This window comes from Rattus norvegicus, chromosome 3 (genome assembly GCF_036323735.1).
Source record: "Rattus norvegicus strain BN/NHsdMcwi chromosome 3, GRCr8, whole genome shotgun sequence".
Lineage (NCBI taxonomy): Eukaryota > Metazoa > Chordata > Mammalia > Rodentia > Muridae > Rattus > Rattus norvegicus.
Window position 1 is genome coordinate 129,630,495 of NC_086021.1, and position 25,222 is coordinate 129,655,716.

Below are 25,222 nucleotides of genomic sequence, written 5' to 3' on the forward strand. Positions count from 1 at the left end.
AACTGCTTCCTTACCTGTGGCAATTAATTTATAAAGAGAAAAGATTTATTTTTGACAAATGATCTTGAAGGTTCTAGGCCAAAATCAGGTAGTTCTGTTTACTTGGGCCTCATGTGATAAACCCACACCTTGGAAAAATCTGTAACAGAGTGAAGTTCTTACCTCATAAGCTAGGAAGTAACGTGTGTGTGTGTGTGTGTGTGTGTGTGTGTGTGTGTGTGTGTGTTTATTAGAATACCTACTTCCTCCTCAAGGGCACATTCCCAGTGACATAAAGATCTCCCTCAGGTCCCACCTCCCCAGTAGTTCACAGAACCTTACCCACACGTGAACCATGGTACCCTTAAATTACTCAGGTAATTTTGGTTTTTGTGCTGACTTATAAGTACTCAACACTTAGCCACTTTCTTCTTAAAATTCCACCTTCTCTTATGGTAGCTTCACTTACTTCCAAGATCCCTGGCTGGTTCCTGAAGTTGGAGGATGAGCTGTCTGTCTTCTCTTCCCCCCGCCCCCGTCTCCCTCTGTCTCTGTCTCTGTATCTTCTTTTTTTTATTGTATAAATAATTCATTCTTTGGGTTGTATCACTCTCTTTTAGTATAAATAGTGTGTACACCACTGCTTGCAAACTTAGTCAAGACATTTCAAGCCTAGACTTTTCCAGACTCTTCTACCAAGCCTGCTCTTACATCACCTACTCCCCTCACCTACATGTCTCATGAGAATGTCAAACTAACTTAGTCAAAATGATAAGAGTGACCTTTCTCCTCAGTCTGCTCCATTTCCCCACAGCCTTGCCCATATCTGGTAACAACATTTTCATCCATCCTGTTTGACACATTAGAAATTTTAAAGTAAATTGTTCTCTACTATCTCCTCTTTGATTCCCATAGATGAATCCCTTATGAAATCTTTGAAATAGACCTTATATCTGTCCCTTTTAGACCATTGCCACTTACACAGTTTATACATTTCTAGGCCTTCCTCAGCTGGCATCCAACAATAACTTTGTTTCCCTTTTTCCTGTGCCACTGTCTCAGCTGGCATTCAGCAGTAACTTTGTATCCTTTTTTTCCTGTGCCACTCTCTCCCAGCAGCCCCTCTGCCACCTAGTGCCTTCATTCCCTAGATAGTTCCAAACCCAAATCCCTGCTTTCTCAATCTCTTTCTTAACCCATTCTAGGGCTTGCTTTAGGTTTGTTCACTGGGAATATTTTAGTATTCCTCAGGGTAGCCTCTGTTAATCTCATCCAGTGCATATAGATTTTACTAGTTTAACTTTCAACAGTAACCTTATTTTGAAGGTGTGTAAGAAACTTTCATATTTATGTATTTCTCTTTTTTTGTTGCAATAAACAACTGGGTTTGAATAAGTGATAAAGTTGATAAACTGACAGAGAAAGCCAGAAATTAAGTTTTTACAGATGTTCTAACCCTGGAAACAAAAAGGGTCTGCAGGCTTCACCTGTCAGCACAAATATAATCCCTAAATCCAGACTTTAGTAGTCATGATGAGCTTGTCTCCCTTCTGCTACATATGTGACCTTAGAGAATTCTGTGATTTAATTTTTAAATTCCATTTAAATGCCCACAGTAGAAATTTATCAACAGCATGTTTTAGCTCTGTCCAGCAGAAGGTGTGTCTCACCGTGCTATGGTGGCTGGGGAGGTAACACAGGGACCCAAGGACACTGAGGAAACTGGCCATCAGTAAAGGCAAAGTTATCATTTTATGGGCTATTCAGCAAAATGCCTGGAAAAACCTGCTTCCTAGTCATTGTGACTTCCGGCCGGTTAACAACTTGTAAAGAATGGTCATACTTTGTTTAAATTCAATAACTTCTCCTCCTCCTCTTCCTCCTCTTCCTCTTCCTCCTCTCCCTCCTCCTCCTCTCCCTCCTCCTCCCCCTCCTCCTCTTCCTCCTTCTTCTCCTCCCCTCCTCCTCCTCCTTAGTGTCAGCTTCTTAAATTGTTTTAAAATAAAATATTTTAAGGCCTCATATCTCATCCCCCCAACCCCTGCTTTTAAGATGGAGGCTTGGGGCCCCACCCCTGGAATCATAGCTCTCTGGAAGCTGAGTTGAGGATCATAGTCATGGAGTGACTCCCAGACTCATACAACTCCAAACCCCAGACACCCAAACAGAGGGTCACTTGTTGACATTTTTTTTTTTTTTCCGGAGCTGGGGACCGAACCCAGGGCCATGCATTTGCTAGGCAAGCGCTCTACCACTGAGCTAAATCCCCAACCCAACTTGTTGACATTCTTAAACCCTGTTTTCCTCTAGGTTTTGTTTTGTTGTTGATGTTCTCTAGTTTTTGTGAAAATTAGAACCCACTTAAATTGTTCGTTTAATCTTGTGTGGCTTATGCAAGACTGCCTAGAAACATGGCCAAGTCTGGAAACATGGAAAAGCTGTAAGTGGGTTTCTGCATTAGTTACTTTTATTGTTGGGTTACAACTGCTGTCAGTGTAGGAAGGGGGGGTTTATTTGGGCCTACGAGTTAAGGATGCTGCTCGTTAGTGGAGAGGATGTTGTGGTAGGAGTGTGAGGTGGCTGGTCGTGTCACACAGTCTGGAAGCATAGAGGGCTGAATGCTCTGCTCGGCTCTCTGGTTCTGGATCCTAGCTCGTGGAATGTTGCTGCTGATACTTAGGGTGGGTTTTCCTGCTTCCTTTAGCTCATATCTCCTCACAGGGGTCTGCTGAGAGGCTGTCTCCTAAATTGACAGTCAAATCAATCATTGAATAGTGCCATAACCATTCTTGCTGCCTGAGTAGCCTGTTGATTGGAACCAGAATTCAAGCCCAAGAAAGGGGAGAAAGAAAAGGCCACTATTCACTGGAACTCGATCAGCTGGGACATTAAGATTTCATTCCGTTCTATTCTGGTTCGGTTTTGTGTTTTGTTCTTTCTTTTTTCTGTTTAAAAGGTATATCTTTCCATGTAGGACCAATTGTAACTCACAACTTCTAGGAGTACAGAGAAAATAAGGGTTGGAGTTTATGAATGCCTAAAATTTAATTATCAGTTGGTTTTTTTTCTTTGTTTTTGTTTGTTTCTGAGACAGGGTTTCTCTGTGGAACATCTCTGGCTGTCCTGGAACACGCTTTGTAGAAACAGGCTGGCCTTCAACTCAAAGAGATCCCCCTGCCTCTGCCTCTTGAATGCTGGGATTAAGGATGTCCACCACCACACCTACCTTAAATATCACATGAGAGCTGCTGCTGTAGCTCAATTGGTAGAGTGCTTGCCTAACATTTATGAATCCCTGGGTTTGTGTTAGCACTAGAGAGCTTGAGGCACGAGGATCAGAAGTTCAAGGTCATCATGTGCTGAATAGAGAGGTCAGAGCTCCTCGAGGACACAGTCATCAACAAACTTGTCACACGTTCTTTTACTACTTACGAGAAAAGTTAGATGGTTCAATTTACATTTTAAAGAGGAAGTCAGACATTTCTCACAGTTCGATAAATGAGAAATCATTTAAAAAGAAACATAAAGATAAAAGATAGGGAAGGGGAACACCCATATAGAATGGGAGGGGGAGGGGGAGGGGGAGGGGGAGGGGGAGGGGAGGGATGTTGGCCTGGAAACTGGGAAAGGGAATAACAATTGAAATGTAAATAAGAAATACCCAATTTAGACACAAGGCAGGAGTAACCTCAAGGAGAAGCAGGACAGTCAGGGAGCACATAATAGCCATGGATTACTTTCAAGAAAGATATATTCCAGTACAATCTATAAGGCACAAGGACAAATTGGCACAGAGAGAAATCATAGCTCTCAACACTGGAAACACCGTGTGGACCACAGACAGCAAGGGAGGACTACAGCTAGCAAAACTAGAGGATTTAATATGTGCTAGTAGGCCTGTGTGTGTTTGAGCGAGCACTTGTTTATATAATAAGCCTGATTATTGTCCTTTTGCTGGAAATTGTTGTAGCAATAGACCTGGGATTAAACTTTTATGCTAAATTATATAACACTAAAAAAAAAAAAAAGAAATACTCAATTTAATAAAGGTGGAGAAAAAAGATAAAAGATAAGCTATATAGCCAGTGCAAATTAAATTAAAACCTTAGTATAAACTATAAGCCAGGAGTAAAAATTTCCTAAATGAAAGTAAAATAGTCAGGATTTCTGACTTCCAGAATGGGTAAAATTACACAAAAAGACATTTACATGAACTGAGATACATTCTTGCTTTGATATAAAAAGTTAAAACCCACAGGGTCTCGGTGTTAGGGTGTAATTTTAAAAGTAAAAATAGCCAGGTGGTGGTGGACAAACCCTGTCTCAAGAAAAGGTAAAATGTAACTGTGGATGGGTAAGCCGGTTGAAACGAGTTAGCAGATTATTTGATTGGCTGTCTGCATGCTAGGCAGGTCTTACTCATTTTCCTATCTTCTTCAACCATGTGACGCTCCATGCAATTCTGTTTTGCTGCGGGCAGTGCGGCCGTTTCTTGGTTGCCCTTGACAAATACAGAGCTCAGTGGATTCTTTCTTGCTGACTTTTGCGGTTTTAAATATTGTTCCGTACTCAGTAGGTTTCAGTAAATCCTTTCCTGGTAAGTGCTAGTAAAATCACTTATTTAGGAAATTCCTTTCCTGTACAATGTTTTCTGTGCTGTTTGATAAATTCAAAGCAAAGCCCCTTGTTCGGAATAGCGCAACGGAGACAGACAGAAGAGGACCGGGGAGAGAGGAGACAGACCGGGGAGAGAGGTAGAGAAACTCGAAATTGAGCTCCTTTGGTCTAAACCACGGCAGGACTTTTCCCTTTGATGTTGGCATTGATGCACAGACATGTTGGTACTGCACACTGGCCTGGATCAGAGAAAGCGTGCTGTGCATTGACCTCAGGTGTCTGTTTCCATTGTTGGAATGTAGCACGGAGCTGAGAAAGGTGTGGCTTCAGTCTCCCCAGCTGGAGTCAAGTTAGGACTTGGCTCCTTCACTGAAGACTCCGATCAGCCAGCAGCTGAGTCAGCGCCTCACCAATTGCAGTGTTTTATGTTTCAACCGTGGAATGGTTCGGAGGGGACTTTAAGTTTCCATCACCAGATGTGTGGATGCCTGATGCCCAGGACCTCAGTGACCATTCTAGATGGGGACCCAGGCCATTTGGATTCTCCAGCTCATGAAGTAAGGGAGATCTGGTGGCCTTCAAAGCAGCAGGACCCAGGCCAGAGGGGCAGGGACTGATCCTTGAGGCTCAGCTCTTGCTTTGTTTCACCCTAGTTACCTGGGCCCCATGACCCCTCCCCTTGCTTATCTTTGTTTAGAAAAACGAGCTAGTTCCAGTTTGGTTAAATAAAGTTTTGTTTTATACAATGTCGTACATAGTTTGACTTTTGTTTTGTGTGTGCCCTTTGCAGGGGCTTTTATAAACCAGGATTAATAGTAGTAGTCCGTTTACTACTATGGCTTACTGTCTTTACTCTTGTGCTGTTCTGCCTTTCTCTTCCTTCCCTGTTACAGAGTTAGGAACACTCAGGAGTCTTGAGTCTGAAGTGGAGCAAGGGCATCTCTGGTTCTACAACCTGCTTCTTAGTGACTTAAAACAGCACATGGCCAGGGACCAATGCAGTATCCATCACACCCTTCCCAGGAAACACTATAAGGCAGCATCTAGCTGGTGTTACTGCCTGAGAGAAGACAAGTCCAAGGGTGGCCCTTGAATCTCCCTCGCTGTTAACTTTGTTTTCAAAATTTTAAGTCAAGGAGTCTCTACTTGAAGTGTTCCTCTGTTCACAAACCATTCTGAAGCTTCAGCTTCGCCCACTGGAATGACGGCCCTGGGAAACCAAGGAAACTCCAAGCTGGGTTTTAGTTCAGTGAGTGTGTGCTAGGGTCTGCAAGCCAAGCAACACAAGGTGTGGATGTGGGAAGGACCAGCCGAGCACAGCTAAGCCTTGTGGGAGGTGTGCCAAAGCAAGACCCCAATCTCTGAGTAAATAGTTCTGGTCAAAATTCCATTCTGTAGCAGCCTTGTTGGCCTTGTCTGCTGCCTCCTTTCAGGACACCGTGCCTTTACTCCACGGAGTTTTGATAGAGATTGGAAGTCCACTTTACAAATTGGAAAATCAGTCTGTGACCATCGAGCATGTATGTATTGCAAGATCTGGGAATGGATGCCAATGGGGGTGATGGCTAAGTTCCTCTAACAATGTTAATACAGCAGTATCCAGTGGCATCCCGGCCACAAGGAGGACTCTCCTGAGGATGCCAAGGATTTGCTTTGTGCTACATGCTGGGCCGTTGCTAAGACATTTAAGGAGAACTCCCCAGAGGTGCACAACCCTTAATATGAAGAACGACTTCACTGAAGAGGAGGAGGCCTGGCTGCACACTGAGAAGCGGTGGTGATAGGGAGCATGTGCCGGACACTGTGGGACCGTTCCCATACCAGCTGCACTGCTGCTTATGTACCCCTTAACACTAGACAGAGACGAGACTCCAGGTCCACTGAACTAGCAGAACATAGTATGTAGCTGGAGTGCAGATTCCATACTGGTCACTGTTTCTTCAGGTGCGAGTGAAAGTCCCTTTGTTCTTAGTTAGGCATACAATTAGAAAATCGATTGAGGGCTTTCTCCTCTTCCTTCTGTTCTTGTAAAATGATTTAGTTTATTGACTTACTATGCTATTACAAATTGACATTGTAAATCAGATAGCTTGCAAAGTTTTCCGAGGTAGAATTAGCATAATATGATCTTTACCTATGAATGAACAAAGCACCTGAAGGTTAATGATCCCAGGGCAGGTCTCAGGCTGTGGGTCAGGTCTTGGGCTGCTATTGACTAACGTGTGTGGCAAGGACCCGAGGACTTCTTTTAAAAAAAATTTTTTTTTTTAAATTTTCTCAGCTTTGAATGTCAACTACAATACTCAGTTTGTAGTTTTAGGGGGAGAAATGTAATTAGAAATTTGTTAGCTTTTCAATTAAAAGATCCATTTAAAAAAAATCCATGGGGCTGGAGGACTGGCACAGTAGTTAAGAGTACTTGTTGCTCTTGCAGAGGACCCGGATTTAATTCCTGGCAGCCAAAGGGCAGCTCACTGTAACTCCAGATCCAGAAGATCCAATGCACTCTTGTATCCTCCAGGGACACCGTTCACCCACATCGTGCACATACATACATTCAGGTAAAACACGCAGACATAAAATCATGTTTTAAAATACATCTTGTTTTTTATTAAGCCTTGCACCAAACTTACCTGCTCCATCCCTCCTCGCTTCCCCTTTCTTATTTGGTATCGATTTTCATTAAGCTCCCCTGGTGTGCCAAACATCTGTCTTCTCAGAGGGTCCTCTAGTGCGTCCAGGGGATGCTGCTAAAGAATGTAAAACCCGTTCCATCCTCACAGGGAGGCATCAAGAGTTGGGAGCTCTGGTGAGAATCCCCTGGAGATTAGTAGTAGGTATGATTCAGTAAAGTCCTGAGACAGTGGTACTCGCCTTTAATCCCAACTCTCTGAGTTCACGGCCAGCCTGGTCTACAGAGCAAATTCCAGGGCAGCCAAGGCTACACAGAAGGGAAAGGAAGGGAGGGAGGGAAACGAAACTCCCAGCATGGATAGCTAAAGAAAGGGGAAGCAAGCTCCATCGCTAAAGTAAAAACCTGTTTGTCCTGACTGGGGAGGCACTAAAGGCCGAATCTGGGCCGAATTCTGGCTGCCAATGGAAAGCGAGAAAGCCTTTAAAGAGAAAGGCTCGCAAATTCTACCCCACAGCATCTTTATGCGGATGCATCAGGGCCACGTGACACATGCATTCCTTCTTTCAGTCCTGCGGGTGCCAGGCGCTTTGCCGGTTTGATGGAGTAACCGAAGCCGCTGCAACACTTAGCGGTTTTTCAGAGCGCTAGCGGCGGCCTGCCTGCAGCAGCACTGTTCCCGTTAGTAACACAGAACACCCGCGCTCCACCTCAGACCTAAACTTGCTGTTGGAGGATTCTTGGTGCTAGCCCGGTCTTCTGCAGCCACAAATCCACAATGGACTTGGTAGGCCGCTTAGGTCTGAAGGAAATCTCGTCCCCAACCCCCACCCCAACCCCCACCTCAACCCCCTCCCTCGGCGCGACCCCGCCTCCTGGCTGTCAAGCGCACAGGCCCCGCCCCGGGCCCGCGCTTTGCCGTCTTCAGGCTCCGCCCCTGCCCCTTACTCCAGACCCTTGGCGGTTTGACGAGCAGAAACACCAGCTCCCCGCCGGATCCAGCCGACACCTCAAAGCAAGAGAGCGACATGGCAGCTCCTGCTAAGGGCGAGAACCTGTCCCTGGTGGTGCACGGACCTGGAGACATTCGCCTGGTAAAAAGGGGAAGTGTGGAAATCCAGGCAGCCAGCCCTGCTTGGCCCCTCTGGCAAGCTCAGTAACGACACCCGCTCTCAAGTTCTGTTGCTCACGGGGCTGGCAGGTAGCTCGCGCCAAGCACCCCTGGCTGCCTCGGTTTACTCCGATCTCAGCTGGTTACCCGGAGGTGGGGGTTGGGCGGCCGTTATCTATCTCTTAGGAGAGTTCTGGTCGCGTGCTCTCGAACCTAGCCCGGTGCCAGGCACGTGACCTGTGCTCAGTACCATTGAAAAACCTATCAAGCCTTCACCTCTGATAGCTGCAGAATCACACTCTTGTTATTGCTCCTCAGAAGGATCAGAGGGAGACTTCCAGGATTAGGATCTACCCAGATCTTTTCTGGTAGACAGTGCAGGACAGAAAAAGGCGGCAAGGTGGCATTTAAAAGCTGTGAACCGCGGGGTTGGGGATTTAGCTCAGTGGTAGAGCGCTTGCCTAACAAGCTCAAGGCCCTGGGTTCGGTCCCCAGCTCTAAAAGAAAAGGAAAGAAAGAAGCTGAGAGTTTTCTATTTAATCCTTTTTGCTTGGAACTGATAATATCCCCTAGCAGAATTATTATCATGAGAGAGCCTAGCACTCAGTAAGTGCAAATGGTGCACTTTAACTGGTGATATAGCATTCTGTGTACCTCTGTCTCTGGCTTTAAACCTAGTTCTGCCCCCTTGAAGCAGAGTTCAGACATTTGCTGAATCATCTCTGTGGTCATGCCAAAATTCCCTTGACAAAGTCCATCTCGGTGGGGCATGCAGTATGTGGATTGGGTACCAGCCACCTCCTGTGCTTCCGCAGTCTGTGTCCTCATTCAAAGAACATGTAGCAGGAGAGACTCTTCCAGATGAACAGTTCTTGTTAGCTTAATAGCCTGTCCTCAGTGGTTTATCACTCCGCTGACTGCAAACGACTGAGTTTGGAAGTATTTCCAGGTTTTTCAGAGTTCCTTAACTCTTCCACCTGTCTGTGGGTTCCAAACCAAGAACTGTTGCCTGAAGCTGGTACTCCCCTAGATGGTAGGCTTGGTGAGTGAACAGAGCCAGAACAACTCAGATTCAAACTCTATTGCTCTTCCCAATCACTTTGGAACATCTACCCAACATCCTGAATTAAAGAGACACTATGTATGGGGGCAGAAAAGTGATATATTGCTACATAGCTTACAAAGTGATTTTGTACTTCAGTCCTTGTGTCACTAATGTTTACTAAGTGAGAATATCCCTGCTGCGTGTTGAGGACTACTGTCCCTACTCCCAGGCATCCCTGAAGAGACAGGTGACACCTAAGCACTGTCCTGGGCCAAGGCGTAATTGCTCTTTAGGGAAACTGTGGATGGTTCAGCTTGCCTGTAAATAACCCTTGAACTGAAGGCCATCAGGGCTCTCAATGGAAAGTATGCTATTGCTGCAACCCAACACGGGCCTCCTGGGCTTTCCTCCTTCCCAGGCATGACTCTTACCCAGCCACCGCCACCCCTGTGGAGTACGTCTATACTTCTTTCATTGGGGCAGATTCAGTAGTACAAGTTTGGGTGGTGTGAGCCTCAAACCCTGGCATCTTGAGGGGAGCTGTTCTCTCCTAGGAGAACCACAGTGAAACCCAGGGTGTCTTGAGTGGTAGATTAGGTGGTGGTGGCTTCTGAAAGTCATGGGCTAGTTTGGCTATGGACTATAAAATCGGGGAGAAGACATGTTTTCCTATTTTAATGTAAAGTCTCACAGCCACAGTGTTAGGTCTTTCTGGGTTCTAGGATAGGTGGGGAACTAAGGCTTAGCTCTCATTTGAGTAGACTAGGGACTGGGTCTGCAAAACCCCTTGCCTCGGGAGCTCACATTCTTTGTAATTCTTTGGAAAAACAACCATTTCTAGTATCTAAAGCAGCATTCCAAAGGATTCTGAAGGGAAAGACCTCAGACTTGCCCAGTGATGCCTCCTCAGCCACCAGTAAGGTCCAGAATTGGCCACTGTCCAGGGCATGGCTCTGGAAAAACAGGACCTGAGCTACTTTGCTAAGACAAGCAGGACGGAAACCTAAGACCCAGCCTGGCCTCTGCCTGCCTGGGAGACAGGATTCCCTTTCCCAGCTACAGTGATGGAAGTCTTCCCACACTTAGTGTCAACACCCAGGAGAGCGCTTGTCATTTGGGTGATGAATGAGAGGGGGGATGTATGTGTTTGTGTGTAGATACTTAACACGCATTTTGGGAAGGACTAGTAAATGGGTAGGTGTATGTTAGGAGACTGGAAGGTTTGTGTATGGACATGTTAGGACAGGCTGGTAGGTTTCCTTCATAATGAGGGGAAAAAAACCAGATTTCTCTTTTTTAAAAAGATTTGTGTATATGTACACTGTCTTCAGACACAGGGCATCATATCCCATTACAGATGGTTGTGAGCCACCATGTGGTTGCTGAGAATTGAACTCAGGACCTCTGGAAGAGCAGCCAGTGCTCTTAACTGAGCCATCTCTCCAGTTTATTATTTTTGTTATGTAGTTTTTGGGTTTTTGAGACATTTCTTTGTGTAGCCTTGGCTGTCCTGGAACTCTGTAGAGCAGGTTGGCCTTGAACAGAGATCTGCTGATCTCTGCCTCCTGGGTGCTTGAATTAATGGCATCTGCCACCACCACCCTGGCTTCAGATTTCTCTATTATAAATGGAGAGATTGGAATTTAAGAGGGAAAAATAAATGAGTGCTCATGTACAAGGAGGCAAGCCACCCCTCAGCACACATAAGGGGTTACTGGAAAGGAAACAGTAAAGTCAACCAAGGGGCCTGGAGTGGGAGCCGGCTCACCTCCGCTGCTGGCGGCTATGTGCAGCTATGTGGCCCAGCAGTCTTTCTCCCGCTATAATTAACTTGGCTTGAAGAGGAGCTCCAGGCCTGCAGTCCCAGCTACTCAGGAGACTAAGGCAGGAAGACTGAGAGTTCAAGGCTGGATTGGACTACAAAGTAAGTTCAAGGCCAGTGGTAGAGTCTCTACGTTAAATCCCTAATACAGGGAAAGAGGAGGAAGGGGTGGGGTAAGGTGGGGTTGGAAGAGGAGGGGAGGAAGAGGAGAGACTTTAGAATTTATCTTCGTTGTGTGAACTTCATTGCTTATGCAAGAGCCAACAGAGTCCCAGGCATCCCTACTGTCTGTGCTGACTAGAGTCAAGCAGGAAGCCCAAGCCTTAAACAATCTTACCGTGGAGAGATAGAGGCCAAAACCACCAACTGTATGGACAGATTTGGCAAAATTCTTAGAATGTGGGTCAAGCAGAACACTACAACTTCAGCAGTTAAACTGAGAATCTAGAACTTTCTTCACCGGGCGATGAATTGTTGGCTCATGAAATTGGAAAACACCAGACTTTGCTTATCTGCACAGAATCTTGGCTTGGGGGCAAGTGGGTGGCTTGAGATTTTTTTTTTTTTTTTTGCATTTTTAAGAAATATTTTATGATGTAGAGTTTGCTAGACTAGTGAGGATACTAGGAAAGGAATCCAGACATTACTACATTGCTACATCCCACCCACAGGATGGCTACTTAGTTCACTGCTTCAAACTCTGGGATGAAAGAATGAATTTGTTTTCATATCCAGCTGACCACAGACTAATGTTTGCTGGACTCTACAGCTAACAGAATGCTAGCCATTTCTACACGTGCCTCCCGATATCTTGTTCAATCCATCTCCAATCAGTCCATGGACCGACCTCTGGATGCATGGGAGCATACTATGTCCTTTCTTCCTGAACACCGGCCCTTGCTTATTCCAGCACAAGGACACGGAGTAGGTCAGCTGCTGAGGCAGACAGCTGAGCACCCTGGAGGAGGTAGCAAGGCCATGGTTTGGGTTTTTGTTTATTTTATACTGCCATTGGCTATGAGTGGACAACAAGGTAAAGGGAAAAAAAACAATCATTAAAATGATGGGTTAATATTGTTTCATTATAAAGGGCATAGATGGTGTGTCCGTATGAAGTTTAAATAACAATCAGGGTTCTGTGAAAATAGTTTTTGCTTCTTGAGGAAATGTAACATTTCCTAGAGCAAAAGAATTGCTTTAGGGGCTGGCAGGATGGTGCTTGCTGCCATGCCTGACAGGTTGAGTTTGATATCTGGAACCCACGTGGTAGAAAGGAAGTGCTGGCTCCCAGAAGTTGTATTCTGATGTCCACCTGCCTGTATGTGGCATGTATGTATATGTACAGAGGCACGCTAAATAAATAGGATATGGTGGAAAGAGAATTGCTCTGATAATGTTTTTAAACAAGTTGAATCTCTAATAAAACACACTTCATGGTTAAGCTATGGATGAGAAGGAAGGGTCTTGTCTTGATCACCTGGGGTGGTGGTGGTGGTAGCAGCGGCGGCAGCAGCGGCAGTTGGGGTGGGGGTGTCAAGTAGTCCAAGACATCTGCCTTGATAGCATTAGTGAGCAGCTGGATTCAACCAGGGAGAAAACCTGGAGAGGAGGGGGCGCAGACATCATTTAGTATTTCTGAGCTTAGTCAAAGCCTATATATAGCCCCAGGTACTCACAAAGGCAAGGCAGGAAGACTGAAAGTTAAAGACCTTCAGGGCTACCCTGGGCTACAGAATGAGACCAGCATGGGCAATTTAGTGAGTCCTTATCTCAAAAGTAAGAAGAGGGCTAAAGACGTAATTTAGCGATAGGGTTACCATGGGCAAGACCCTAAGTTCAATCCTCATTATTAAAAAGAAAGAAAAAGCATTGAATGAAGTCTCTTACCTGTCAGAGGCACTTTGAGGAGAAATAGAACAGCAAACTCATTTAGAAAACAAGGAACTGTCCAAAGAAATACTTCCTTTCTTTTTATCTAAATTATGTTTCTGTAGTAAACAAAACCCAAACTTCACATTCAAAACCAGCAACCTGGCTTCTGTGTCAAATGCTTGAGAAAGCATTGCCTTTGTCTGAAGGTCCAGAGGCACAGAGATGCTTCCCATCCAGAAGGAAGCGCCAGTTTGATGAGGTTTTAATGTTCTGAGAAGGGCTCATAGACTAGGGAAATTCCTTTTCAGATATCCATGACACAGTGAGGGGAAATATTTGCGTGTGTGCATATATAATGATGTGTGTGTATGTATAGTTATACATTAATATTGGCAACAAATTTAGCTAGTTCTCAGCATGGTTGGTGAAAGTAGAGGTTTTCTCCAAACTAGATTTTATACTAAAAATATTTCTAACCACAGGAAACTTGGTCAAGGTTTACAGAGAGTTGTCAGTCCAGTATAAAAGAGTACAAATACTTATATAAAACTGTGCACAAGCCTTCTCCATTGTTGCTAATATGCATATTCTTGCTTACTATAAATAAGTATTATCTAATTAGCATATGGTTTTATTCCTGTATATATTTTTAAGGGAAAACACATTCTCATTTAAGTTATAAGTAATGGGGCACAAGAAACATACTCTCTTGGCTTACTGAGGGCTGAACAGAGAAAGATTGGAGCCATAGTGGCAGTAGGGGTCATGTGTACACATACGGAGAGCTGGGAGAGGGCTGGAGCCCTCCTCACTGTCAAGGGTGGGCTCTGAGACTGAAACCCAGCAGTGAAAGCCACCAACAGGGAAGAAGCTAGTACCACCAATGTCACAGGTGAGGCTCTGTCCTCACCTTTGGTTGAATGTGAGACCCTAGCCAGCAGGCAGGGTCTGGGCTCCAGTCTGCTGAGGTGCCTTGGCAACCAAGAAGGGAACTAAAGGTGTTGAAATGATAGCTCAGGGGTTAAGAGGACTGACTGCTCTTCCAGAGGTCCTGAGTTCAATTCCCAGCAACCACATGGTGGCTCACAACCATTATAAGGGAACTAAGAAAGGTTTCAACAAGCAGATGAGCCAGGGCACAATGTCCAGTATGAGTGGCAGGCCCCGGCCCTTCCCCTGCTCTCTGGGAGTCCAACCTGGGTAGGATCTGGCAGGCCCCAGGTCCCCTCAGTTGGCACAGTTGTACTGTAGGACTTGCTGAGAGACAAAGAGCTTCCTGACAGCCGGGGCCTCTCCCGGCTGCCCCAGCACTGGGCAGTTCTCTTTGTTGTCTGCAGTCTGGGCTGAAGACTTCTTAGGTACTTATCTGCTCCGCCAATCACCTCCCCCTCTTCCTCCAGGCTCAGCCTCTTGGTGTAGGCAGCTTCATGAAAGGGCTCCGTGCACATGGCAGTGAGCTTCACCACACTCTTGGCCAAGGGCACCAGGTTCAAGATGCTGCTGAAAGCCTTCCTCTGGAAGGTTCCGTCCAGCGCCGCCACAATCACTGTCTTGCCTGCATTGGCTATCGTTTCACAGAAATCCACAATGTCAGGGAAAAACTGCCCTTCATCGATGCCAACGACGGCCACTCTCAAGGCCTCCTGGGCCACATCCCGGAGCATGCAGGCTGGCAGTGCATCCATGGTGTTCCGATCATGTGTTGAGAAGTTGCTGCTATAGCACGTGTCTTTGGCATACTTGATGACCAGGCACTTGTACTGGGCGATCTGGAAGTGCCGTGCTCTCCTCATCAGCTCTATGCTTTTCCCTGAGAACATGGGCCTGAGAATCACCTGGATATGCCCCCGGGTATTGCTGGGGGAGATGGGCAGCATGGTGGGCAGGTTGATGTAACTCATGGTGACAGGGCAAACCTTAGCACCAGGGTCCTTGTGTGGGGGATGTTCCTGTATTTTTAATTAGGAAGAAAAAATTTTACATTACTGATAAGAATTAAGTAGTTCTCCATCCCGTGTAGATCGGGATCTTGTGGTCAGAGGGTGCAAATGAATTATGTTCCCAGTCATGTTACCCCAGGGAAGGCTTCTTAAAGGAATGCCTGAGAACCCTAGGCCCTCAAAGGCCTGCTGAAAGCCAGGTACTGCCGTGACCTTCAACCCCAGCACTTGAGACCTTGCCTCAAAAAGCAAAACTAGAAACAGCAGTCCAGACAGTTGGATAGACCCATCTGGGTGTTTCCAGACTCTTCAATCCTAACGTATCTGAACCTGAGTCTTAGTGTCCCACAGGAGTTAGGATGTTTCACTTCCGGTCTCATGGATCTTGGGGAGAGAGAGCCTTATGTGGATAAATAAGTAGGAAGTGTTTGGTGTGACTGGAGGTAAATGGGGTCCCCAAGTGAGGAGAATAGGACTTTTCAGGGATAATGGGGAGTATAAGTCTTTCAGAAAGACTCATCAGCACAAAGGCTGGCTGGCAAGGAGAGCCTGGGCAGAGGACGAGGTCAGTTGACTTTGGGAGAGCTTTCAACGCTTTATTTTGCCCGCCTCATATGCCAGGATCAATGGCTAGAACAAAGTCTCTTGCCCAATTGGAAAACCTTTGGCTTTTCCTCTCACTCTGCGAACACAAGACAAATACATGGGGGTTAGGAAAAAATGAAGCAGGAAGAGGGTAACAAGAGAGTCTTTTCCACCTCAAGTATTCAACACAGACCCTGGGGTCACAGGCAAGCTGCCATGTAGGAGAAGGTGGCAAAGACATCTGCTAAGAATCTGGGCACAGGCCTTATTACCTTCCCTGTCTGTCCCTTTAAGGTATGGGGGTGGCTTCATCTCCACACCACAGGATACAAGCCTCAGTCATTGCTAGAGCCCTACTTCAGGTCTTCCAAGTCCCATCCCTTTAAAGGACAGGTTTTTGTTTTGTTTTTCCGAACTTAACATGATAAAAGGGGGAGTCTAGTATTCCCCCTACAACACTAGGAAGTATTTTGCCCTTTCCCAAAGGACAAGGTTGTCCAGAGCTGGTTAAACTGTTACAGGAACAGAACTTTGGGCGATTTCTTTTGTAATAAGAGCAAAGGTATTTGCTGTGAGTCGGCATTCTCTTTCATGATTATCCTCATGATACAGAAGAGGAAATTCAAGAGGTTATATAACATGCCTAGGTACACAGCAGGTTGAGGAGAGCCAGCTTTGTACAGGGCAGCCTGACTTCTGCTCAGGCTCACCCCGGGCAGCTGGAGGAGGGAAAATAGCCCTTCCCTGGTCTCTCCTTCCTTGTCTTGATGTCCTGACTACCACCTAGGCCAACTGTTCTCAAACAGTGCTTTTTAACCCTTTCACAGAGGTTACATATTAGATATACCCTGCATGTCAGATAGTTACATTATGATTCATAACTAGCAAAATTAGTTATGAACTAACAATTAAAATAATTGTGTGATCAGGGGTCACCACAACATGAACTGTATTAAAGGGTTGCAGCGTTAGGAAGGTTGAGAACCTCTGACTTAGGCAAAATGGGTTGAGGGTGTGAATTCAAATATACCAAAGGGAGCTGATGAGACATTCAAACCACACACATATGTATGCATAATATACATACACACACACACACACACACACACATATATATATATATATACACATATGTACACACACACACAAACACAATTTGGATGACAGACAGCTGAGATGATCCCACCTACCCAGGGACATCTTCCTGGAGATTTTCTAAGGGTTACAGAGTAAGTGTGCTAAAGAGAGAGAAGGGTGGCTTTATATGTGAGTCAGATGTTTCTAGAATGCTGACATAGCTAAAGAAGACTTAGAGCTCCTCTTGTACTTTTGTGAGACATTCACAAGAAATCCTGCTTAGGAAATCCTGATTGTATCTGAAATAATAGTTACAGAGAATAAAGTGAAAGTGTAGGCTCTCAGAGGAACTAAATAACTGGTGTGTGTGTGTGTGTGTGTGTGTGTGTGTGTGTGTGTGAGTGCGTGCGTGTGTGCGTGCATAGGTACATTTGTCTGTCTGTCTTCACCCTTCTTAGGCATCCACTCTACCCCTGAGCTACAGCCCTCAAGAACCCTGAGGGATAAGGAGGTAAAGGAAAGCTTAGCATCCAGGAAATCTGAGCTGGAAAAGGAGATTAGGGAGGCAGGGCAGTCTGTTACACAGTGCCTTTTAGTGCGCAGTGGCCATGCTGTGGTAGCACAGTAAGGCTGTGGGACCCAGTGGTTCTGAGGAGGGTATTTACACTCTTCAGGCTTATTTATTTTGAGGCAATCTTGCTGTCTACTTCAGCCAATCTTGAAATTTTAGATCCTTCTGCCTCAACGTCCTCAAAACTGGGGCTTTAGGTATATATATGCTTACCAGCTGTGAGAACTGATATGTTTTTAAGTATAAAGAGGGCGTTTTATATTGTGTGTATGTGTGTGCACACGAGTACCTGCAGAGTTTTATTTATATTTGTGTGTATGTGTGTGCACACGTGTACCTGCAGCATTTTATTTATATTCGTGTGTATGTGTGTGCACACGTGTGCCTGCAGCGTTTTATATTCGTGTGTATGTGTGTGCACATGTGTGCCTGCAACGTTTTATATTGTGTGTGTGAGTGTGTGTGTGCACATGTGTGCCTGCAGTGTTGAATTCTTTGGAGCTGGAGCTACAGGGGTTTGTAAACAGCCTAACATGGATGCTAGAATCTAAACTCTGGTCCCCCCTGCAAGATCATCAAGCAGGTTCAACTGGTGAGCCACCTCTCTAGTTACCACGGTTGATTTTAATAAGGTCTTATGCCCAGTGGCATGCCCCCTGCAGAGAGGGGAAGCCTCAGCTAAGCCACAGTTGAGTGAAGTCATGAAGGGGGCAGGGAGAGGTTGTTAAGGGCTCTGTTGCTTGCCGTGTATACACAGCGCCTTGGAGTCCTTCTCCAGCACCACAAAAATGTGGTATGCTGGCACTCAGTTGTATTCCTAGCATTTGGGAGGAGAAACAGCTTAAAGGTCACCTGGAAGCCTAGAGAGGGGAGGGAAATGGTGGGAAGAAAAGTATTCAATGTCCTCAGCCACTCAACAGTAAACAGACTCAGCATAGCACCCTCTGGTGTCCTGAAGAGTCACTGCGCCCCTGCGTGTGATTAGGTCGGCATGGCTTGCCCTAGCTGGAAGCAGAGGTAAGGAGGAGGAGCCACAGTGCCTGGGGCTTGTGCCTGCTGATGCCGTTAGTAGGGAGGGTGGGCAAGGTTCCAAGTTAGAAATAAAACTGAGTTTATTAGATTACACTGAAGTTGGAGTTAAAATTTTATCTGCTATAACAGAAACAAAGTTTACACAGCAATCCAGGGTGCTAGTTAATGTCAAACGTGGAACCCGTGACTTCTTGGAGATAGATTTGGTGATATCTGTTCTAAGGTGGTGATATTTTTTTTTTTTTTGCTTTTCTTTTTTTTGGAGCTGGGGACTGAACTCAGGGCCTTGCGCTTGCTAGGCAAGCGCTCTACCACTGAGCTAAATCCCCAACCTTAGTGGTGATTTCTTTTAATGGATTTTTTCACCTTCTTCCTTTAAATTACTGAGAAGCAAACAAAGCAAAACAAAAGGTGCCTTAATTACTCTGGACATTTTTTCCCCTCTCCCTGGGCTCCAATAGAAGTCATCCCTGCTTAGGCTCTGCGGCTGCTGGGCAGGCTGCTGACTCTCCCAATTCTTCATTCTCAGGCTGTGGAGCTGAACTGATGATGCATGGTGCATGTAGAACACAGAGCACAGAATAACCCGGGGGATGAACACCTTAGCTCTGTGCCTGTCTGCATTAGCACATGGATTGGGGTTTTTTCCTCTGGAGGAGTTCAATTAGCAATGAGTTTTCCCCACTGGAGAGACTGGTGGCCTGAAGCTAAAGCATTTAGATATTATGTGGAAGCTTTTTGGGGAAGGCTACTGCTTCGGTTTGGAACTGGGAACTGGACCTGGTGTTGAAGAAATAGCACGGTAGTGTTGGGTAGGGTTTATCACTAGCTGGTGTCGTGTGGATCAATGCTGTGAGGCTGCCTATAGCAAGTGGCTTGAGCCAAGCCGAGGGGCACAGCCTCAATCTTAGACACTGGTGCAGGAGACTCGTGAGTTTAGGTCAACTTGGGGTGCACAGTGGAATCCAGTACATGGGTACATAGTGAGGCCTTGTTTCATAAAAATGAAAGGGCAGCTCAGGAAACTTCGGGAAGGCTGAGAGCTTATTTACCTTTTTTTTTTTTTTTTTTTTTTTTTTTTTGGTTCTTTTTTTCGGAGCTGGGGACCGAACCCAGGGCCTTGCGCTTCCTAGGCAAGCGCTCTACCACTGAGCTAAATCCCCAACCCTGCTTATTTACCTTTAAAAAAAATATTTATTCACTGTATGCATAGATGTGGGGTGGGGTGTGGCTGGCATGTGGAAGTCAGAGGACATCTTGTGAGTTGGTCCTCGCCTTCTATCATGTGGTTCCAGGGATCAAACTTGGGTCATCAGGCTTGTCTGAATGCCCCTTACATGCTGAACCATCTCACTGGCCAGGAGAGCACAGAGACTCATCAGGACACTCTGCATGGGGCCCACCTATCAATCACCTCACATGATTGACAGCTTTCACCCAAGAAGAAAGGTCACTCCCTCAGGACTGCACTAGGTACAGTGGAAACTGGTATAGATGTCAGATTCAGCTGGGCTGAGCCCTGGTTAATCCTCTCTGTCTGGTGGCAGGATCTTGACCAAGTTACCTAACTCTGTAACCTCAGGCTTCTTTCTCATCTTTAAGCTCTGGGCTGTGGTAAGACAGAGCTGAAAGTGTTATCTGCCTACAGCAGGCATGGTAAACAATTCATGTTGCCTTCTCCCTCTGATTCTTACTTATCTGCCCACAAAGAATTAGTAAACACTTGGGTTTGTCCACTCAGTGTCCTTGCTCCTTGTCAATCCTGACTTAACCCTGGCCATTTAACCATGGAGAAAAGGTTAGTAAGCAAATGCTATTCTAAAACTATCTGTAAACACCAGAATACCTCAGGTTGCTTTTGCACTAAAATGCAGGGCGCTTATGTTCCTTGTGAGCTATTAAACTCCCCATGGAGGTTTTAGAAGGGAAGACTGGGTATCCACCAGTGCTGAAGTAAAAACAGACTGACAGTGTAGATACCCTCCCACCAGTCTACACAGCCCCTGCAAGCCCTGCTTACTACTTTCTTGGTCAGAGCAAGCAGATCTGTATCTGAGAGCATGATTTCTAGGATGAAAAGATCCAATGTGGAAGGCAAATCTAGAGACCCAGAGCAGCTCGGACACCCTCTCTGCCTGGGACACGTCTAGCCTACGTAGTCCTGGGCAAGTAGCACCAGAGGGGTGGTGGTGTGTTGAGCAATTAGAGTGGCTTCTGTCAGGATCTGACAGTTGACAATCGATTGCGGGGCAGTTTTCCAGGGAGGGACCCCGGCTTCAGAACTTTGTTCCGTTCAGCGGCCAGTCACTAACTTCAACTGTGTTCTCTATTGGGTTGGACTATGTCAGTCTAACATCTGGGCCAGTGGCTCTGTTTTGAGCAGTATGGTGGTGAGTAGGCCAGGGTTTCTCTAGCCTGCCTGACATGCTGCCTTTTGTGTGTTTACTGGTAGTAGGGTATGGTGTGAACTTGTGTTCTGAGAAATAATTCAACGCAACTACAGGAGAATATTTTATAAGTGAAAAATATATAGATAAATTATTATGCAGACTAAACAACTTTCTCTGTGTTATTTATTTCAGGAGAACTACCCAATCCCTGAGCTGGGCCCAAATGGTAGGTCCTGATGTGACATTCATTGTATCTGCTGGTGTTGGCCTTGGAGGCGTGTGCATTGGTCCCTGCCCCTCTCTCTCCCTACCAGCTAATGTGCTTACGTCTTGTGCTTACGTCTTTGCTGGCTACAACGGTTTATTTTGGCTACTGTTTGAGGTAAAAGAATCACTGATAGAAGGAGAGAAGCTTAGATACCAGACTGCCGATTTGCCCTGGGTTTCTGATGTGAATCATGTGGACCAAAGGCAGAACCAACCATTCCTACCTAACAACAACCTAGTATCGTGTCTACCAGATTAGATGCCAAATCATAATTCTGGTTCTAAAAATCTACAGAACTAAATCTCCTAGTTAGTAAAGGAACACTGCGTTAGTACACCCAAGAGGGCCAGACCAGAACTATCTACTTGTTTGGTGAGGGTAGGCGGGGCTGTGGGAAGCCCTGTCCCTTCCCCTAATCAAAAGTGACTGAGTGAGTAGGGGCAGGGCTCCTAAAACCTTTGCTCCATTTCTAGGCCTCTCAGTGGGTGAGATGTTGTTGATGGCATCTGGACCTGGGGAGGTTATGCCAAGTGTGTTGGTCAGGGTAGATCCCTCCATCCCAAAATCCAGTTCATAATCTCTAGAATCCCAGGGTGAGGCTAGGGGTTAGTCAATGCACAAGTCTTCGGTCCCTTGGATACCTGTCCTCCTTGATGACCTGGGATGTTCGCAACACAATACCACACTTCAGCCCAGAAGCACAGATTCTGGGCAAATATCAGATTGAAAGTAGCTTTCTTGGTAACTCCTGAACTTTGCTACTCAAAGGTCAGCTGGATTGTTGACTTGCAGTGATAAGATAAACAAAACAAAACAAAAAACAAAACAAAACAAAAACAACAAAACAAAAACAAAAACCCAGCTGTTCCTCTCAGTGTTTAGTAACAATGCAAATTTAAGGTGTAAACATTTTCATGCATACAACTGTTCTGACTGTTCCGAGGAGGGACCTCACTGACCTGACAAGGTGGCTTGGTTGCAGAGGCAGCCAGGTCAGTAAGGCCTTTCCTGGTCTGGGAAGGGCCCCCTCTCACCCAGCCTACTCTCATTCTTTTGCCTTTTGCTGTAGTTGAATTGGGAGAAAATATTTCAGAAAGCAAGCATTTCAGCAAGAGACATCTCATCTCTTGATGCAGATTTGAACTTCTATAGAGAAAGCTGAGTTTTCCTGTTTTCAGTAATCTTTCTCTATCTTTGACCTCAGAATTCAGTCTGTCGTTCCTAACTGCTCAATCAAAACCAAGGGCAGAGACAATTCTCCAGAGCCATGGGGGGTGGGGTGGGGATTGATTGCTGTTGGTTTATGACAAATGCTGTATGTAACTGAGGTTTCTGAGTACATAGCACAGCTCTTGGCCTCTTTTTGTCTTTCAAAAATGGAGTTTTTCCTCAGGGAGGTGTTCATAAAGTCAGCTCAGTCAGACAGGGCAGGAATCCTTTGGTACTTGAGCTGAGAGGCCCAGCAGTGCCATCGTTTTAAACTTGGACACTTGGCAGTAGAAATACCACCGTACGTCACGTGATTCAGTCCCTCAAAGGGGATGTGTGAATTAACGTAGAGGAGAGCTAAGTAAAGCTGCACCTTTTTAGAAAATAAGGAACTTGGCAGTTCATCATGCAGTGACAAGCAACTGGTTATCTCCTGCAGAAGTTTGTTCTTTTAAATGGTTGACACAGTGCTCACTCCTCATAATATCTTGTACAAACAAAGTAAGATACCTATGTATATGTATGTGCATATATACAGAAGTTGGGAGAGGGGGAGGAGGACAGTTTATTTTATGTTAAGCCTCTGACCCTGTGACTGGGCGGTGTGGGGTCTGGAAAACTCTGGGCTTGCAGAGCAGGGCAGCAGTCTCTCCCAAGGTCTTTACTTGATTGGATGAGGCCCACCTACCTACTTTATGGAGGATAATTTGGTCCACTCACAGTCTTGATTAAATGCTAATTGTACCATTAGATGCTTCACAAGAACTCTGCCCTGTGAGCAAAATCTGCATGGACATTTGACCAAACAACAGGGTCTCCTAGCCCAGCCAAGTCAACAAGCACGGACCATCACACTCAGTTACTTTGCTGTGTTCAAGCTGATCTGTCTTCCTAGGCTTAGTTGGGCTCTCTGTTTAGCTCATTCTCCTTTGTAATCTCAATTCTGTACCTGACTCTGAGAACCCAGCTCTGCTCTGTGCAGAGGGAAATTGTTAGAGCCTCTGAGAGCAATGCAAGGTTCGCCTTTCCCTCACGTGTTTCCTCTGTCTCCATTATCATATTAGATGTGTTACTAAAGATGCATTCGGTGGGGATCTGTGGCTCGGATGTTCACTACTGGGAGCATGGCCGAATTGGGGACTTCGTTGTGAAAAAGCCAATGGTGCTTGGGCATGAAGCTGCTGGAACAGTCACAAAAGTGGGACCGATGGTGAAACATCTAAAACCAGGTCAGTAAATGTCGGAATGCTTTCGCTGGGAGTACATCTCGGCTAAGCACAGGTACAGGAGTGTATGAGGTAGTGCTGGGTCCCTAATGTAGGAATCTTACCTTCTGCCTCAGAGACCAGGGACAGAAGCAGGTACTTAGTCACAGTGTGTGCTGGGGAATGCAGGAATGATCAACGTTTCTTGTCTAGATCCCTACCCCTTTGGAAAAGATGGAAAACGTAAAATAAATCAGAAAAGGGGGTAGGGAAAGTATTCCTGTCATAAGCTACAAACTGCTTCCATATACTGAAAATCAAGACCTTTCTGATTTTACTTGTAATTATTCATTTACTTTTGAAGCTTTTAAAAAAAGATTTATTTAATATATATAGAGTACACTGTAGCTGTCTTTAGACACACCAGAAGAGGTTTCAGATCCCCATTTCAGATGGTTGTGAGCCACCATGTGGTTGCTGGGAATTGAACTCAGGACCTCTAGGAAGAGCAGTCAGTGCTCTTAACCACTGAGCCATCTCTCCAGCCCCAGGCTGGTCTTGAACTCAGAAATCTGCCTTCCTTTGCCTCCTGAGTTTTGGGACTAAAGGCGTGCTCTGCCATTATCATAATCACTGAGTGCCGAGAGAGTCTCTCCCAGGTGTGAGAGGGGGTGTGGTCTCACCTTGGAATGCACAGCCCACCATCGCTTTCTCCTGGTAGGGCTATTCCAACCCCACACCCTAGAATCTTTGAATTAGATCTTGCTTTTCTTTTCAGAGAGAGGTTCTTCCAGCCCAATTGACTTCCATCTTGCTATATAGCCAAGGATGACCTTAAAATCTTGGCGTTCCTCCTTCTGCTCCGTTAAATTCTCATCTTAGGCAGCACTGTGGCTTTTTAACACGGCTAAGCCTTCTATCCAACCTTAAGCTAGTCAACTAGTCTTTCATTCCAAAGTTTTTGTTTTATTTAAGTAGAATAAATAGAGTATCTTTTTATTTATTCTGTAACAGTTTTGTGCATATTAGTGATTTATCCTCATCATGTTTGCCCAGGAACCCAGAAGTGATAAACTAACCCTACTATGTGTCTGCCTTCTTTTTACAAACCAGAGCCCAACTACTGTTGGAATGTTCACTGCTTGTAGGAAAACATGGCTGCAGTAAGCTTGTGAGTGCAATAGCAATGGCTTGTCCGGAAGACAGCATCTCACAGCACCAGACTCTCACATCCCTTTACCTCCTCCCTTGTACCCTGAGCCTGGGTGCGGTGTGATCTAGATGTCCCACCTAGGGGTGAGCACTCTAGTCATTTGTTCTCGGCACTTTTGTTCTGAGTCTCTACGTTACCTGCTGACCGCTACAGAGAGACCTTTGTGGCCAAGGCTGAGGGTAGGCAGCACTCAGCTATGTGTATAAACACGAATATTTAAAAAGTAGCTTGACAACACATCCATTTAGCTCAGCAACGGTGGTAGGCTTCTCCCTGGGGCCTATAATGTAGTCTTTGATTTTTATTAGATGGCTAGGAAAACGGTAAAACCTGTATTTGATTATCCTAGAGTTGTTAGCAGCAGCAGACTGCATCATCCTCCAGCACAATGAATTAGTTCTGAACTGTCTAGGCATAGGTAACTATTAGTATCAACCTTCCTTTGCTAATGAGGCCATCAATGGCCTGGAGATGGCTTCAAATTAATCGGTGGAAGCTTGGGTTTGGTAGGAGGTGCTGTGAAATAGTTTAGTTTCTGAGCCCAGACATAAAGAGGAATTGGTAAACTTAGAAGTTAAACATTTGTCTCATTTAGGATTCTTAAATCAAGACCTCTACTTGTTGGTAATGCAAATGGAAAAGGCCTGTGTTGAT

General features: G+C 45.6%; 1 protein-coding gene, 1 long non-coding RNA gene and 1 pseudogene across 5 annotated transcripts in view; 1 reads left to right on the forward strand and 2 right to left on the reverse strand.

Annotated features, from left to right (window-relative positions):
• The first annotated feature begins 7,787 nt into the window (after positions 1–7,787).
• Sord (sorbitol dehydrogenase) overlaps positions 7,788–25,222 on the forward strand; it is a 31,446-nt gene continuing 14,011 nt past the window's right edge. Inside the window, exons 1-3 of one of the 3 annotated variants that reach the window (XM_017591474.3) lie at positions 7,788–8,015; positions 20,866–20,899; positions 23,215–23,379. In XM_017591474.3, the coding sequence (XP_017446963.1) occupies positions 8,007–8,015; positions 20,866–20,899; positions 23,215–23,379 (208 nt within the window). In that variant the 5' untranslated portion in view covers positions 7,788–8,006. Of the gene's footprint in view, positions 8,016–8,173; positions 8,323–20,865; positions 20,900–23,214; positions 23,380–25,222 lie in introns of those variants that run through there. The other 2 variants (XM_063283108.1, NM_017052.2) reach the window with 2 other exon arrangements.
• LOC134486430 (uncharacterized) lies at positions 10,805–13,305 on the reverse strand. Of its 2 annotated transcripts, XR_010065347.1 has the most exons (3): positions 11,544–13,298; positions 11,153–11,348; positions 10,805–11,002 (listed from the first exon to the last, which is right to left on the reverse strand). It is a non-coding gene; the product is annotated as an uncharacterized LOC134486430 (long non-coding RNA). The 2 variants fall into 2 exon arrangements; XR_010065346.1 differs by having other exon boundaries at positions 11,153–13,305.
• Positions 14,306–16,110, reverse strand: Tk1-ps2 (thymidine kinase 1, pseudogene 2; annotated as a pseudogene).